At 32.4% G+C, this 18,309-nt stretch overlaps 1 protein-coding gene and 1 pseudogene across 2 annotated transcripts; both read left to right on the top strand.

The window, feature by feature from the left end:
- The first annotated feature begins 5,132 nt into the window (after positions 1 to 5,132).
- On the top strand, positions 5,133 to 10,107 carry LOC146540528 (uncharacterized). Its single transcript, XM_085200084.1, has 2 exons — positions 5,133 to 5,597; positions 6,474 to 10,107. The coding sequence occupies exon 2, from the start codon at positions 7,574 to 7,576 to the stop codon at positions 8,690 to 8,692; it is 1,119 nt and encodes a 372-aa protein (XP_085056210.1). The 5' UTR covers positions 5,133 to 5,597; positions 6,474 to 7,573; the 3' UTR covers positions 8,693 to 10,107.
- Positions 10,108 to 12,275: 2,168 nt separating this feature from the next.
- Positions 12,276 to 17,778, top strand: LOC146540527 (uncharacterized; annotated as a pseudogene). Its single transcript, XR_014878888.1, has 2 exons — positions 12,276 to 12,417; positions 14,143 to 17,778. The product of XR_014878888.1 is annotated as an uncharacterized LOC146540527 (transcript).
- Positions 17,779 to 18,309: the final 531 nt, after the last annotated feature.

Below are 18,309 nucleotides of genomic sequence, written 5' to 3'. Positions count from 1 at the left end.
TTGTAAGGAGAACACACGAAGGAGATTGTACGGTAAAAAAGAGATAGTATTACACAAAAGGAGAATGCATGTCAAAAAGAGGTCCAGTGAAAGTACTGCCTTCACCTATAAAAATTGTTGAGTGTGATAAGTACTTATTTTGCAGTGACATGTCAAAATTCAAAAACTGGATAATTTCCGCAAGTTCAGTTCAGCAAGTTTTATTGTAATATTAATAAAGTTATTACAATGAACGCCAACAAATTATGTATTTTGTTAGGGTTTATATATCTTATACAAGGTTTAACACGACCGAAGGATCAAAGGTTGTCTATGGATAGTATGTATGATCAGCAATATTCAGTGATTTAGCAGATATTATATATTCTTTATTACATAAAACAAACATACAATAATATAAATTGAAAAAATAGTTGACAAGGGTGGACTTATTTCTAAAAGAAATCTCTTCCAGCCAACCAGTGGAAGTGGATATCTATCAAAACAGCGGGGAGAGCACATGCAATTAACAGTAAAAGAAAAAAAAAGTAAACAAAATACTTATACTAACAGATGAAACATGACACTGACAAAATAAATACATACATATATACAATTATACATTTATAAACTACATAAACATATATTCTTTGCATATATAAATACACTACACATATATTATAAAAAAATAGAAAATACTTATACTAAACAATACTTATATATGAAATAAATATATATATTTAAATGAGTTAAAAGAAAAGAAAAATGAAATACAGTTGCAATATTTTGAAACCAGCGAATTTTGAAACATTGTCGGAATGTAAATTAATTGTTCTCAGTAGCAAGTAAATGCTTTTTTAATTGGGATTTAAAGGATTTTATGGAAGGACTTCTCTGGATAGGGTTAGGGAGTTGGTTCCAAAGGGATGCAGCATAAACGAAGAAGGACTTTTGCAAGAATTTGGTGTTGCTCATAAGTATGTCAAGCGCTGGAACGACATACGACCGCCTAGAGCGTGAGGGAGGAGGAAGAACGTTGAAGCGGGAGCGAAGGTATGTGGGAAAATTTTTGTAGTTTAAAAAGAAAGGTAAGGATGTGCATATCACGGCGAAGACGAATTGGGAGCCACTTAAGCTTAGCACGAAATTGAGAAATATGATCATACTTGTGTAAGCCATAAATAAAGCGTATGGCGAGATTTTGAAGACGTTCTAATTTGTTAAGTAGCTCCTCAGTCGCGTCCAAATAGCAGACGTCAGCGTAGTCGAATATTGGAAGGAGAAGACATTGCGCTAGCATAACTTTGGTTTTGTGAGGAAGGAAGTATCGGAGACGCCTAAGGGAATGGAAAGAGAAATGCATGCGCCTGCTGATTGCATTGATATGTGGTGCCCAAGACAAGTTGCAATCAATAATAAGTCCTAAATTCCTAACCTCGCTACAATAGGGAACCGGCACTCCTGAGTAACGTATTGCTGGTACAGAATCCCAGTTAATTTTATGTCTCAGTCTATTACTGCCTATGATAATACTCTGAGATTTCTTTGGATTAATAAGTAGGCCAAAAGATTCGGCCCAAGTTCGAATTGCATCAAGGTCACTATTTAAACTGGCGATAGCTTCAGACAATCCATCTAAGTTACTATGACGGTAAAGTTGCAAGTCATCTGCATACAGATGGAAAGGAGAAGTAATGACTCTGGAAATATTGTTAATAAAGACAGAGAAGAGAAGAGGAGAAAGAACGCCGCCTTGGGGTACGCCAGCAGTGAGATCAAGCCATGTTGATGTGATATCGTTAGCTTTAACACATTGCCGGCGGCCGAAGAGGTAAGAACGAAACCAGCTTTCAGCTGCAGATGAAATATTGACTGCTCGAAGTGTGCCAAGAAGTATGTCGAAGTCCACAGAGTTGAAAGCACTGCTGAAATCTAACAACACCAAAACAGTGAGCTTGGTGTTGTCCATAGCACACCGAATGTCCTCCGTTATATTCAACAATGCACCAACTGTGCTGTGAAGAGGACGGAAACCGGACTGGAAAGGACACAGTAGATTATTGGCGGATAGAAAGGAGTAAAATTGGTTATTGGCTAAAGATTCAAGGACTTTACATAGAATAGGGAGGATGGAAATGGGGCGGTAATCAGCAACATTGGATGGATTGGATATTTTGGGTAATGGAATGACATAGGCACTCTTCCATAGTGAAGGAAAGACATTACTTGACAGTGAAAAGTTGATAATGTGGGTGACCACTGGTGCAATGCTTTCCAATACCGGAAGAATCATCTCAAGGCTGAGATTGTCAGTTCCAAAGGCTTTGGTGGAAATGGAGTGGACACACTTCTTGACATCGTCCTCCGACACAGCTTTAAAAGTAAAAGGAATGGAGTCTGGTAGGACGAGACGTGACAACAGTGATAATGTTTCCGACTTTATTAAGGGACTTATATTAATTGGTGGGGTTGTAAAAAAGGAATTGAGAGTGTGAAGGTCCACTGAGACTTGACGAGTTTCAATGGTTTTGCCTACACCGAACGACTCCAAGAATCTCCAAACTTGTGCTTGACTAAGATTCTGAATAGTATCATAGAAATAGCGACGTTTGGCATCCCTACACATTCTGTTGCAGATGTTTCACAGTTTTTTGTAGGCGGTGAGATTATCTGGCGAAGGAGATTTTTTGTTTTTTAACTTGGCTCTATCTCGTTTAGCCATTGTATTCTTGATGGCTTGTGTTAACCAGGGGGCAGGCGCGTGCTTCATACGAACTGGTCTCACAGGAGCATGGGTGTTATAAATGTTAATCAGTTCAGCAGTAAAAGATTGTACCATAGTGTCAATATTATTTGATTACATAATGGAAGACCAGTCGATGTTCCTCACATCCTCCCTTAGGCGTTCTAGGTCCATATTCCTAAAATTGAGGATGAACGCTGAAAAAGGATTTTGCCTCTAACCTTAGGAGGACGTAATTTATAAGATAGAAAAATAAGATCGTGAAAGGAGAACGGAGCGGTCATTTGACCGTGAAAAGAAACAAGTATAGGATTAGAGACAAAAATAAGATCAAGAAGAGAAGGTCTATAATTAGGAAAGTAATGAGTGGGGGAAGACATAGGTAAAAGATGTAAATTATAGGACTCGTTTAACGCCTTTAGTAGATGAGTTCTACGATCATTTTTTAAAAGGCACGTGTTTAAATCACCCATGCAAATTATGTGATCGTACAGAGGTCGTAGGTTCTCGAGAACACCTTCCAGAGTACTAAAATAATCGACATGATCATTGGGGGAGTACAGAACTCCGACCAGTGTTTTAGTATGACGCAAGGTCAACCGGACATTGCGAAATAGCTGATAGCCTGGAAGAGAATAGCAAGCAGAAGAAAGCGATGGTTTTAACCAGGTTTCAGATATAAGTATACCATCAACTACGCCGGAGCTAAAGGATGCGAGAAGGTCAGAATAGTGAGCTGAAACACTCTGCGCGTTGATATGCACCAGGGACAGGTTTGAAGAACAATTATTAATAAAAATTTTTGACAGCTTGTCATAGAGTGGTTCTGAATCAAAAGTGTCATCACTATCTGCACTATCATAAATGCTAGAAGAACAAGAAAAGTATTCATTTTCATTTAACATAATATAAACATAAAAATAAATAAATATATTAAACTATGTATATTTATAATATAATAAAATAAATATATAAAGGCAAATCAAATAAAAATTATAACTATACTATATAAAATTTACAAAAGCAATTTACCCGTACAAGTCAACTTAAATACAAATTTTACACAACACTTAAATTAAAAAAAAAAGAATTAATAGATATATAAAAAAAAAGAGAAGAGAAAAGGCTTAACATGAAACGGCACAGTTACACTTAGTTTAGTTAAAGTTAAAAATATGTTTTTAAACTTGCCTAAACGATAATAATTATCTGAGTCTTAGTAGGGTACAATGAAATTTATTAATAAAAAAAATATTGAAGTGATACAAACAAAGATCCGTCCGATCCGAAAACATTAGTTGTGAGCCGTGAGTTTCGTTCGTTCGTACGCGACAGAACTTTGTTCTATCAATTGTTTGAGTTCGCGTTGAGTGGAAATCTTGATTTTTGATTTATTTGGCATCAAAACAACAATCATGCCTTCCGATGACCAGCATTTTTTAATACCAAAATGCTTACGGGCTGCAGTAAAGACATCTTGGCGAGATTTTGTCAGGAACTCCGTCATAGTTATTTTAGTGCCTTTTAACTTAGTTTTCACACTCCATATTCTGGAACGAACCTGGCAACTAGTGAATCTAAGAAGTACAGGCCGAGCGGAGTCTTTTTTAACACCTAGCCTGTGGCAAGCCTCGATTGCAGTGGAATTAATGTCGGACATCTTCAAGTGGTTGGATAATACAAGAAGCATCTTCTGCAGAACATCTTCATTGCTGTCCTCTTCTAAGCCATGGAATAGAAGAACTTTTCTTCTGGACTGTGTTTCTAGGCGATCCAGACCACCTGCGACAAGTTCAATCTGAGACTTTAACAAGCCAAGGGTTTTCCACACAAAGGACTTGAATGTGTTAAATTCAGCAGCTAAAGTCTTTACTGTGGGGGTGGAAGCAGCAGAACCGGACTGGACTAGGTTTTTCTCGAACTCGCCCATTCTGGATGAGAACATAGAGGAGAGTTCTTCCATACTTTGCATAAGTTGCTCCACAGGTGTAGTCATTGTTGAAGTTGTGTAGAAAATAGTGAGTGAGTTTAGTTATTATTGACTTAAACACAGGTATTTACACTTTTACCACATATATGTACTTTTTTCAAAATTTATTACGAAAAAAATCACAGAGCTATTAAAAACGCGTCTATCAACTTTTGCGTCTACCCGCCGAAAGTATTTGAGAAAATGTGATTTTTGCGAATAGATATAACTACGATATATTCAAGTCCATGGTCCCTTAAAGCATAGAAGAAATCAAACTTCTAAGGTAATACAATGAAAAGCTACAAGCATTTATATGTCGATGTTGTTGCATTTTGAATGAAATTCACCTCGGAATCAAAACCTATAGGGTACTTTCCGTGGACCTACAGTTATGAAGTTTGGCACTTAGTGAGAACTTACTTTATTCAAATAAAGAAAAAAATCCGAATAGTGAAAAAAATCGTTACAAATTTATATTTGTAATTAATTTCGTACAAAATGAGTACTAAGTATGCTCGCAAATTTAATTTTGTCAACTTTTATAAGTTGTACAATGTACATCCCATTGGCCTATGATTCTAAAATTGGTATGGAACCCTCGGTGGGCGAGTCCGTCTCGCACTTAACCGGTTTTTTTTTCCTAAATACACTTAAATAACAATAAATAAAAAAAAAGGCGAAGCCGCGTAGAGGCCACTAGTATTTTATAAATCTATAGATACTCAAGGCTACATTACTCATCGCTATTCGCTCGCGTTTCCTCGAACCTGCGAAAAGTGTGTTTATACTTTATCAAATAACACACAACAATATTTTATCAGTATAAAGGTAGAAATAATTGTGGCGCTAGCTCTTGACTGACGTGATCGACTTTAATTCTCTAAAAGATTAAAAAAAAAAACGGTAAGTGTTTCAATTTATTAGTATCTAGTCTTATCATCTTCATTACTATGCACCTACTTTTGTATTGGGCGGATGCCTAAATATATCTATGTACTTTAACATTGAGTAAGTGAAATCATTATTAATACCTATGAAATCAATACTGTTTCAATATATTTATACAAAAAGTATACCCACATCGTTGCTTTAATTCAAAATTGCCATAAATAAATACAAAAAATCAAAAAATGTTTTTTTGAATTTTAAATTTTATATTTAGAAAAGACATTCAAATATTTCGCATTTTAAGCAACAAAAAACAGCATCCGTTTGTTTTGAACTTTTATTTTAAACGCCCGATATGTCATTTCAATTGGCATATTGTGAGTTACGTTATATTACCATATTTAAAAAAAAAAACATTTATGATGCTCAATAATATTATACAGAAAACAAAAATATTTCCAAATAATTGAGTTTTAAATAGAGAATTCACAATATGATAGAACTATTTTTAAATCAAAACAAACATACTTTATATTTATTTAAAACTAGTGTCCCACTCGCGGGTTCGCTGCTTCCCCACTTGTCTCCGTTTTCCCGAGAAAGCCTTGCACGGCCGGAGCATACAGCGTCCACTGTGCTATCGTTTGCATACCAACGAACGCTAGCATCTACTTGTAGATGCCATATATATATATATATATATATTCAGCATTCATATTAGCATATACCATTCATATTCAGATAAATATATGCAAAAAAATACTTGCCCAACAACTGTTTTAAAACGTACAATAATATCCAACAACTTATTTAATAATGAAGAAATATCATTATTTTAATTAATAATAAATCATTTTTTCTCTAAAATAAAATTTGTTTTGATTTTTCCAGATAGTAAATATGGCGCCGCTCAAAGTAGAAGGAAATACATTGGGACAGAAGCATCGAAGCTTCAATAAAATTGTCAATGAAGCTATAAAGAACAATAGTAATCCAGAAATTGCAGGTGTCGACTATGAAGAATCTGACTTGGATAATCTTTTTAAAATAGATTTAGCCAGTAATAATAGAAACGTCGAGTACATTTTGAACATATTAAAAAGTACAGACATGCTTTATATATCTCGAGCAATTAAACAATCTACATCATCATCATTGTGGAGATAATTAGTCATCAATCCTAATTATCTCCACAATGAACTCTTCCCAGAAATGACTTCAAAAGCCGTAAAAAAAATCTTATTGCACATAAGATTGAATCTTAAAGATGAAAAACGCGTAGAAGATTTTTTTAATTATTATAAAGAAGAAGATTTAGAATCTGCTTTCAAATGGCTACCTTTTTGTTCATCATAATTTATTGAAAATATTATTAAACAACATGCTGATGATATACCAAGACGGTTATTAGTACGTTTGTTTGAAAAATCTATTATATTTCTGGAAATATTTTTGATCAGTTCAAAAAAACATCACAAAGCTCACATTTTGCCGTCAACAATGTTTCTGTTGAAAAGCAATGCCGAAAAGTATTTAAATATCTTAGAACCGCATATTAATAGATGTAACTATATGCTTGGACCTCAATATACAAAACTACTTATGAATATATGTAGCGATAGAATATTTAATAATTTCGAATTATACGCAAATTCTGTGCACATACCCACTTTTGCCAAATTCATCAAAAAAGAAGACGTTAAAAATTTCATATTAAAACATATGAAGAATTCTAATTTGAAAAAATTTTTTAAGTGTGATAAAATAAAACCATTTTTGAATCAATTGTCTGGTGAAAATAGATTTCAGGTGGTTAAAGACATATTTATAGATAAAAATATCCAGAATCTTCTGATGATGACGACACGGATGATGAAAGCGTATACGGAGATACAGGATAAGGTAGTCCGCCATTCAGAAACCAACAGGAAAATGGTTACTCTTGGTATATATATGCTCAATTTAGTGTTGCTATCTTTCATCTAAAGAAAATGATTCAAAAGGAATCTAGTTCTGCTGAAAGATTAGGCATGCTTAAAGTGCTGCTATCATGCACAAAAAATAATATGCAAGATATACAAACACTATTAAAATTTCATAGAGAAAACCATATTAATGAACCATTCAAATTCAAAATACAATTTGTAAATCTTGTTATCAGTAAGACCAAGACGCACGAATTCGATAAAGTCACTTGGGGCTACCTGAATGACCTGTTCATCAGTATGGATGTGTATACGGAGTCAAAAAATGTCGAAGTTATTCAATCTTGCGTAAAGTCTATAATTTTGCATAGTGTCATTCAAAATGAAAGTGTTCCTGAAATCATAGAAAAGAAATTTATATTCGAGACTTGTAAGAAATATCAGAAAATTATCTCAAAGGAAGATACTGATAAAGTTTTTTCTTATTTACTAAAATATTTGACTTCGAAAATTGAACTCGATATAAAAGAATATAAACAGTTTACTAACACAATTGATATATTAGAAAATATTTTATATCTTTTATTAGATTGGAATCGAGAGCTTCAAGATTTCCCACAAATACTAAAAAAACTAAAAGATATGATTATCATAAAAAAGAAGAAATCATGGGATTATGATATATCAAGATGTTACAATATCAAGAAATCTTGGAAGAAACTTTTATTTACAGAATCAGTTTTGCTAAATCCTAGTCAAGAAACGTGTATCAATATACTTAAGCATGGTCCAGAATTATTAGAAATGTATAAATCTGAAGTCGAACTAATATGTCTTAGTAAGAATCGATACGTAGATCAGTTCCTCAAGAAACTTCGAATTTATTGGCCATCGCTGGCGACGTTTTACAAAAGTGTATTTATGAACAATTTTGATCAAATTATTAACCACAAGGCATCAGTTGTAGGTCTTTGTACCTTGTTACCTCAAAATGACCTTACAAATTTAGTTACGAAATATATACCGACAGAAGGGAAAATTGATTGGAGTCAACATGATGAAATAATTTTAAGCTTACGGAAACACATAGCGACCAGTCTGCACGTAGCGAGACCTCAGCCCTCTCTTACACTTGCTTTGTCCTATGCTAAAGGTGATTATGTCCAATATATATACCTTCGTTGAATGCAATACTCTATAATATGAGCTGTAATTACGCTAGCGATAAATTAAAGCAGCTACTTGACGCACCTGTCTCCCTTCAAAAACATGGCATTCGCATCTCTACAAAAAAGTTCAAAAATAAACACTTGGCCGAATTGTTTGCTGATATATGGAAATTAAACAAAAATAGTAGTATACGTAGTATTTTATTTTGTGAAACTTTCAATATTCTGTGCAAAGAGCGTGACTCAGTGACTATAAAGCTGATATGGCAATTATTAAGCTATTTTATAGACAATTTGACCTTGGAAGAAAATCAAAATATTTATAATCAACTAAGTAAAGTTCGAAAGGTACCTGAATGCATAAAAGGCGAGTTTTGGATGAAGAGCAATTCTTTTTTAAAAACTTTACCGGCGAGTGCAAATTGTGGTCATCTGATTCAAGAATTGCAAGACGCGTTGCCAGATATCATGGAATTTATTGAGGATGACTTGATTGTGCAAATGCTTTTGAATTCTTTAGATAGCAAACTCAGCACTGGAGGATATCTGGGTTCAAAACTAGCACCACGTTTTATATGGTTAAGTAAATCTGATGAAGAACAGTCACAACGCTACAATAAAGTCATAGTTCCTATTTTGGAACGGTCATTTGCTTTGTGGGATATTAAACATAAAGACCAATATTACGTGAGAGCAAATTTACTTCGAATGTGTCAATGGTTCGGTGTTTTATTCGAAGATATTTTTTTAAACAAAGCAACTAATCTTCCTTTAACAATTTTAACAAATATTACTGATAAAATACAAAGCAACTTACAATTGCAGCAGAATTATTCATTGATACTAAAAATTAAATTAGTAACTAGTTTTAATAAAATTTTGGGTAACATTGTATGCACGCAAAAAGATTTTTTTAAGGAAATAACGCAATCTACAATAGAAACCCATGGTAAGTGGCAGCCTTTGTACGAAAGAGCTGCTCCAGAGGTCGGTAAAGAATGTATAAAGTATTTGAAAGATGACGTTGCGAATATCTTTCCTTCAACATATAATATTTTTGCAAATGTTTTGTTAGACGTGTGCCGAGACTTTCGCTTTGATAGGCCTGCTATCCTAGCAATTGAAAAGGCTGTTCTTGAAGATAAAGATTTTATGGAGGGGCATTTGTTAGTAATTCAATTATTAAGAATACAAGGAAATTATTATGGTGATGACGATAAACTTAAAACAGAAGTTTTAAACGAAATAAGAAAGCATCCTTCTAAAGAAGTTCAAATACACTATTGGCATTATTGGCACGAATTTAATAATCATATTAACGATATATATACTTATGCATAATATTACAAGAAATAGTGTTTAAAGTTATTTTTTTAATAATGGCATACATACAAATGTAAAGCACTTAATATATTATATTCTGAATATTAATTCTTGTTTTATTTTTGTAATCCTGAAGTCGTCAACGGACAGAAACTTAAAATGTATGGAGAATCAAAAGAAAACCAAACAAATAAATAATAATCACTTGGTTGATACCAATATTCTGATGAATACCAAATTATTATCTTACAGATAAGAGAAAACAAAATACTCTTGTAAGTACGATCGTATATAATTTGAGTAAAAATTTGGTATATTAATAAGTTTATTTTATCGTTATCTACAGTAGCACGCGTGGGCCACTGAACTACGACTGACTCGCGCTCTCAATATATTTATATAAATATTGGTCAGAGCCGAAACCCGTCTACCCTCTTTTTCTACTAAACTACCGAAAATATGAAAAAAATAATAATAAGCTCACACAACAGTGATATTACTTACACTGGCACGTTGTAGCAAAACTTGATATACTTAAGCGTTCAGAGCCCGTAGAAGCCTTTGGTGTATGTGAGTTTATTCTGGTACTGGAGACAGAATTACTGTAGTTAAAGAGAGAAATTATAAAGTGGGGGATGAAGTGTACGAGGTTCTTCCTACCCTGTTACGTGTGGGATACAGCGTAAGGTGATTTTTTTTAAAGAGATAAAGGAAAAGTCTACAATTTGGAGTCAAAGGTCGGATCGTATTGGATTTTAGTCTATATAAAGGCACAGGTTATATTTATTTGTTTAATAAGCTTAATTCTTATCACAAATGTTGATTACACTACAGACCACTATAAATTATTTTATCTGTATCCTTCCTATATGAATTGTTGGACTATGAATCAATATCGGGTAAAAGAGAAAAATACACCTTGTTCCTTTATTTTAAGGTGTACTGTGCCTTATCATTTTATTAAAATTTTATCTCCTTTTTATAAAAATAATAATAATGACGGCATGTCACGAAATAATAACAAATATCTATACTATAATAAAATAGTAAAAAAATGTGTCTGTACATTTATTTTCTTATTTGCAAAAAAATAATGTATAATTTTGAAAATTTTTATCTGTCTGTTTGTATACCCATATATTTATATATTGGTCCAATTAAATTATATGAAATAATGTGTCCATAACGAAAGCGTCCAAAACGAAATTATTATTGTATATAGCTAAAATACCCTATAAGAAATAATGAAATGCCGCCCGAACAAAAGTTATTATGCGTGATAAGCATTTTACAGTGACATATTGAAATTGAAGATCTGGAACATCTGATGAATAGCTACACTGGTCCAGCTAAACTATAAGAAATTGTGAAATGCCACTTTAATAAAAATTGTTCAGTTTATTTATGGTGCTTCGAGCGTGCCAGTTGAGCACTAATCACTTCGCCAATGTCACGTTGTAAGGAGAACACACGAAGGAGATTGTACGGTAAAAAAGAGATAGTATTACACAAAAGGAGAATGCATGTCAAAAAGAGGTCCAGTTAAAGTAAGTAAGTTCACCTATAAAAATTGTTGAGTGTGATAAGTACTTATTTTGCAGTGACATGTCAAAATTAAAAAACTGGATAATCTGATGAATCCAGCAAGTTTTACTGTAATATTAATAAAGTTATTACAATTAACGCCAACAAATTATGTATTTTGTTAGGGTTTATATATCTTATACAGGGTTTAACGCGACCGAAGGATCAACGGTTGTCTATGACAGATATTTGATAAATTGTGTTTTTGCGAATAGATAACACGCTGAAATTAATATCATATATTCAGGTCCATGGTCCCTTAAAGCATAGAAGAAATCAAGCTTCTAAGGTAACGCAATCAAAAGCTACAAGCATTTATAGGTCGATGTTGTTGCATTTTGTATGAAATTCGCCCCTGAATCAAAACCTATAGGGTACTTTCCGTGGCACGAAGTGAAAACTTACAATTCAAATAAAGAAAAAAATCCGAATAGTGAAAAAAATCGTTACAAATTTATATTTGGAATTAATTTCGTACAAAATGTGTACTAAGTATGCAAATTTAATTTTGTCAACTTTGTCAAAGTTGTACAATGTACATCCCATTGGCCTATGATTCTGAAATTTGTATTGGTACACTTAAATAACAATAAATAAAAAAAAACAAGCGAAGCCGCGTAGGGGCCACTAGTATTTTATAAATCTATAGATACACAAGGCTACATTACTCATCGCTATCCGTTCGCGTTTCCTCGAACCTGCGAAAAGTGTGTTTATACTTTATCAAATAACACACAACAATATTTTATCAGTATAAAGGTAGAAATAATTGTGGCGCTAGCACTTGACTGACGTGATCAACTTTAATTCTCTAAAAGATTAAAAAAAAAAACGGTAAGTGTTTCAATTTATAAGCATCTAGTCTTATCATCTTCATTACTATGCACCTACTTTTGTATTGGGCGGATGCCTAAATATATCTATGTACTTTAACATTGAGTAAGTGAAATCATTATTAATACCTATGTCCTTGTCCTGCGTTGAATTCAATAGACATATTATAGTATGCTTGTATCAACCCCCCCTCAGGTAGTTTTGAAGTATTTGAAGAAAAAATGGCTCTGCCGCGTTCGCAATTAAGAAAGTAAGACAAATGACGGACGTTGAAACTGCCCGACTAGTCTACTTTAGCTATTTCCATAGTATTTTATCTTATGGAATGCTGTTATGGGGCAGTGCTTCAGATATCAATTCAATATTTATTCTCCAAAAAAGAGCCGTAAGATATATTTATAATCTAAGAGCTCGAGATTCTCTGCGAGATGTTTTCAAAGATGCAGGTATTATTACAGTTGCTTCCCAATTTCTATACTATAATATTCTCTTTGTCCGACAAAATATACATTGTCATAGAAAAAATAGCGACAGTCATACGATAGAAACGAGAAATAAAGATAAGCTTGTTACACCAAGTTTTCGCCTCCAAAAAGTTAATAAATCCTTTATGGGTCTGAGTATACGTGTATATAATAAAATTCCGCAGTGTATTCCTAATTTGCCACTTGCAAAATTTAAAATATCTGTAAAAAAAATTCTAACAAGTAAAGCTTATTACACTGTTCAAGAATATTTAGAGGATAAGCATGTATGGAATTAATGTCTATTGAATGTCAGGCAGGACAGCTGCCAGCTAATGTAATAGTAAAATATACCATTGGCTTTAAAAAGAGCAACTGTTGAGTTTCTTGCCGGCTCTTCTCAGGAGAACTGCCTTCCGAACCGGTGGTAGCTTTTTGTTGACATGTACATTCGACGATTCAAAAGTGCTTATAAAGTTTATTTGAATAAAGAATATTTTGAATTTGAATTTGAATTTATGAAATCAATACTGTTTCAATATATTTATACAAAAAGTATACCCACATCGTTGCTTTAATTCAAAATTGCCATAAGTAAATACAAAAAATCAAAAAATGTTTTTTTGAATTTTAAATTTTATATTTAGAAAAGACATTCAAATATTTCGCATTTTAAGCAACAAAAAACAGCATCCGTTTGTTTTGAACTTTTATTTTAAACGCCCGATATGTCATTTCAATTGGCATATTGTGAGTTACGTTATATAACCATATTTAAAAAAAACATTTATGATGCTCAATAATATTATATACAGAAAACAAAAATATTTCCAAATAATTGAGTTTTAAATAGAGAATTCACAATATGATACTATTTTTAAATCAAAACAAACATACTTTATATTTATTTAAAACTAGTGTCCCACTCGCGGGTTCGCTGCTTCCCCACTTGTCTCCGTTTTCCCGAGAAAGCCTTGCACGGCCGGAGCATACAGCGTCCACTGTGCTATCGTTTGCATACCAACGAACGCTAGCATCTACTTGTAGATGCCATATATATATATATATATATATTCAGCATTCATATTAGCATATACCATTCATATTCAGATAAATATATGCAAAAAAATACTTGCCCAACAACTGTTTTAAAACGTACAATAATATCCAACAACTTATTTAATAATGAAGAAATATCATTATTTTAATTAATAATAAATCATTTTTTCTCTAAAATAAAATTTGTTTTGATTTTTTCCAGATAGTAAATATGGCGCCGCTCAAAGTAGAAGGAAATACATTGGGACAGAAGCATCGAAGCTTCAATAAAATTGTCAATGAAGCTATAAAGAACAATAGTAATCCAGAAATTGCAGGTGTCGACTATGAAGAATCTGACTTGGATAATCTTTTTAAAATAGATTTAGCCAGTAATAATAGAAACGTCGAGTACATTTTGAACATATTAAAAAGTACAGACATGCTTTATATATCTCGAGCAATTAAACAATCTACATGGCTAATAATCGACCCGCAGTACGCGCACGTCATCAATCCTAATTATCTCCACAATGAACTCTTCCCAGAAATGACTTCAAAAGCCGTAAAAAAAATCTTATTGCACATAAGATTGAATCTTAAAGATGAAAAACGCGTAGAAGATTTTTTTAATTATTATAAAGAAGAAGATTTAGAATCTGATTTCAAATGGCTACCTTTTTGTTCATCATAATTTATTGAAAATATTATTAAACAACATGCTGATGATATACCAAGACGGTTATTAGTACGTTTGTTTGAAAAATCTATTATATTTCTGGAAATATTTTTGATCAGTTCAAAAAAACATCACAAAGCTCACATTTTGCCGTCAACAATGTTTCTGTTGAAAAGCAATGCCGAAAAGTATTTAAATATCTTAGAACCGCATATTAATAGATGTAACTATATGCTTGGACCTCAATATACAAAACTACTTATGAATATATGTAGCGATAGAATATTTAATAATTTCGAATTATACGCAAATTCTGTGCACATACCCACTTTTGCCAAATTCATCAAAAAAGAAGACGTTAAAAATTTCATATTAAAACATATGAAGAATTCTAATTTGAAAAAATTTTTTAAGTGTGATAAAATAAAACCATTTTTGAATCAATTGTCTGGTGAAAATAGATTTCAGGTGGTTAAAGACATATTTATAGATAAAAATATCCAGAATCTTCTGATGATGACGACACGGATGATGAAAGCGTATACGGAGATACAGGATATGGTAGTCCGCCAATCAGAAACCAACAGGAAAATGGTTACTCTTGGTATATATATGCTCAATTTAGTGTTGCTATCTTTCATCTAAAGAAAATGATTCAAAAGGAATCTAGTTCTGCTGAAAGATTAGGCATGCTTAAAGTGCTGCTATCATGGACAAAAAATAATATGCAAGATATACAAACACTATTAAAATTTCATAGAGAAAACCATATTAATGAACCATTCAAATTGTAAATCTTGTTATCAGTAAGACCAAGACGCACGAATTCGATAAAGTCACTTGGGGCTACCTGAATGACCTGTTCATCAGTATGGATGTGTATACGGAGTCAAAAAATGTCGAAGTTATTCAATCTTGCGTAAAGTCTATTTTGCATAGTGTCATTCAAAATGAAAGTGTTCCTGAAATCATAGAAAAGAAATTTATATTCGAGACTTGTAAGAAATATCAGAAAATTATCTCAAAGGAAGATACTGATAAAGTTTTTTCTTATTTACTAAAATATTTGACTTCGAAAATTGAACTCGATATAAAAGAATATAAACAGTTTACTAACACAATTGATATATTAGAAAATATTTTATATCTTTTATTAGATTGGAATCGAGAGCTTCAAGATTTCCCACAAATACTAAAAAAACTAAAAGATATGATTATCATAAAAAAGAAGAAATCATGGGATTATGATATATCAAGATGTTACAATATCAAGAAATCTTGGAAGAAACTTTTATTTACAGAATCAGTTTTGCTAAATCCTAGTCAAGAAACGTGTATCAATATACTTAAGCATGGTCCAGAATTATTAGAAATGTATAAATCTGAAGTCGAACTAATATGTCTTAGTAAGAATCTACACGTAGATCAGTTTCTCAAGAAACTTCGAATTTATTGGCCATCGCTGGCGACGTATTACAAAAGTGTATTTATGAAAAATTTTGATCAAATAATTAACCACAAGGCGTCAGTTGTAGGTCTCTGTACCTTGTTACCCCAAAATGACCTTACAGATTTAGTTACGAAATATATACCGACAGAAGGGAAAATTGATTGGAGTCAACATGATGAAATAACTTTAGGCTTACGCAAACACATAGCGACCAGTCTGCACGTAGCGAGACCTCAGCCTTCTCTTACACTTGCTTTATCTTATGCTAAAGGTGATTATGTTCAATATATATTACCTTCATTGAATGCAATTCTTCATAATATGAGCTGTAATTATGCTAGCGATAATTTAAAGCAGCTACTTGACGCACCTGTTTCCCTTCAAAAACATGGCATTCGCATCTCTACAAGAAAGTTCAAAAATAAACACTTGACCGAATTATTTGCTGATATATGGAAATTAAACAAAAATAGTAGTATACGTAGTATTTTATTTTATGAAACTTTCAATATTTTGTGCAAAGAGCGTGACTCGGTGACCATAAAGCTAATATGGCAACTATTAAGCTATTTTATAGATAATTTGACCATGGGAGAAAATCAAAATATTTATGATCAACTAAGTAAAGTTCGAAAGGTACCTGAATGCATAAAAGGAGAGTTTTGGATGAAGAGTAATTTTTTTTTAAAAACATTACCAGCGAGTGCAAATTGTGGTCATCTGATTCAGGATTTGCAAGACGCGTTTCCAAATGTCATGGAATTTATTGAGGATGACTTTATTGTGGAAATGCTTTTGGACTCTTTAGATAGCAAACTCAGCACTGGCGGATATCTGGGATCAAAACTAGCACCACGTTTTATATGGTTAAGTAAATCAGAAGAGATACAGTTACAACGTTACAATAAAGTTATAATTCCTATTTTAGAACAATCTTTTGCTATGTGGGATATTAAACATAAAGACAAATATTACGTGAGAGCAAATTTACGGCGAATGTATCAATGGTTTGGTGTCTTATTTCAAGATATATTTTTAAACAAAGAGACTAATCTTCCTACAGCAATTTTAACAAATATTACTGATAAAATCCAAAGCAACCTACCATTGCAGCAAAATTATTCATTGATACTAAAAATTAAATTAGCAGCTACTTTTAATCAAATTTTGGGTAATGTTGTGCATACGCAACGAGAATTATTTAAAGAAATAAAGCAATCGGTAACAGACCCACATTATAAATGGCAGATTTTATACGAAATAGGTGCTCCAGAGATCGGTAAAGAGTGCATAAACTATTTGAAAGATGACATGTCAAATATATATCCTTCAATATATAATATTTTTGCAAATGTTTTGTTAGACGTATGCCGAAACTTTCACTTTAATAGTCCAGCCATCCAAGCAATCGAAAAGTCTATTCTTGAAGATAAAGATTTTATAGAGGGGCATCTGTTGGTAATTCAATTATTACGAATTAGTGGAAATCATTATGATGACAACGAAGAACTAAAAACGGAAATTTTGAATGAAATACAAAAGCATCCTTCTAAAGAAGTTCAAGTACAGTATTGGCATTATTGGCATGAACATAACAATGATATTGACGATTTATAAAATTATGGATAGTATAACAAAAATTCATCAATTTTTGTTTAAAGGTCGATTTGTTTAAATATGGCACACATAATATTATTATGTAAAGTACTTAATATATTGTATACTGACTATTAATCTTGTTTTATTTGTTATAATCCTAACGGATAGAAACATACAATTAAATAACTCAGAAATAAAAATATTATATAATTCAATCACCGGGTGAAACTACTAAAATTATGAAAAAAAATGAAAAGAAAAAGTAACTTTTTAGTTAGAGCAATAACTATTTTGTTTATGGTTTGCTTTACCTTGTAACAAATACAATCACGTCTTTAAAGTCTATATCCCTTAAAATTGTAGTAACCAATTACCTCTTTTTGACTTGCATTCTCCTATTGTGTAATATAATCTCTTTTTTACCGTACAACCTCCTTTGTGTGTTCTCCATACAAATGACATTGTTCAACTGGCACGCTCGAAGCGCCATAAATAAAGAACCGAACCGAACCGTAACCAGTTAAAATAATTATAAATTTATTTCTTATAAAGTGTGGAATAATTCACGTAAATTAAACCTGGGCCATGTTTTTCTCGCTTGGAACTAGACGTTCATTTTGAGCTAAAAATCGGGCTGCTGGCAACACTTTCTGGCAAATTAT

Source organism: Heliconius melpomene, chromosome 2, assembly GCF_056956725.1.
Source record: "Heliconius melpomene rosina isolate 202511_hmr_F chromosome 2, ASM5695672v1, whole genome shotgun sequence".
In the NCBI taxonomy this organism is placed as follows: Eukaryota; Metazoa; Arthropoda; class Insecta; order Lepidoptera; family Nymphalidae; genus Heliconius; species Heliconius melpomene.
This window is presented reverse-complemented; position numbering and strand designations above follow the sequence as displayed.

Coding starts and splice junctions, on each gene's coding strand:
- LOC146540528 (XM_085200084.1), top strand. CDS start 7,574: ATGATTCAAAAGGAATCTAGTTCTGCTGAAAGATTAGGCATGCTTAAA.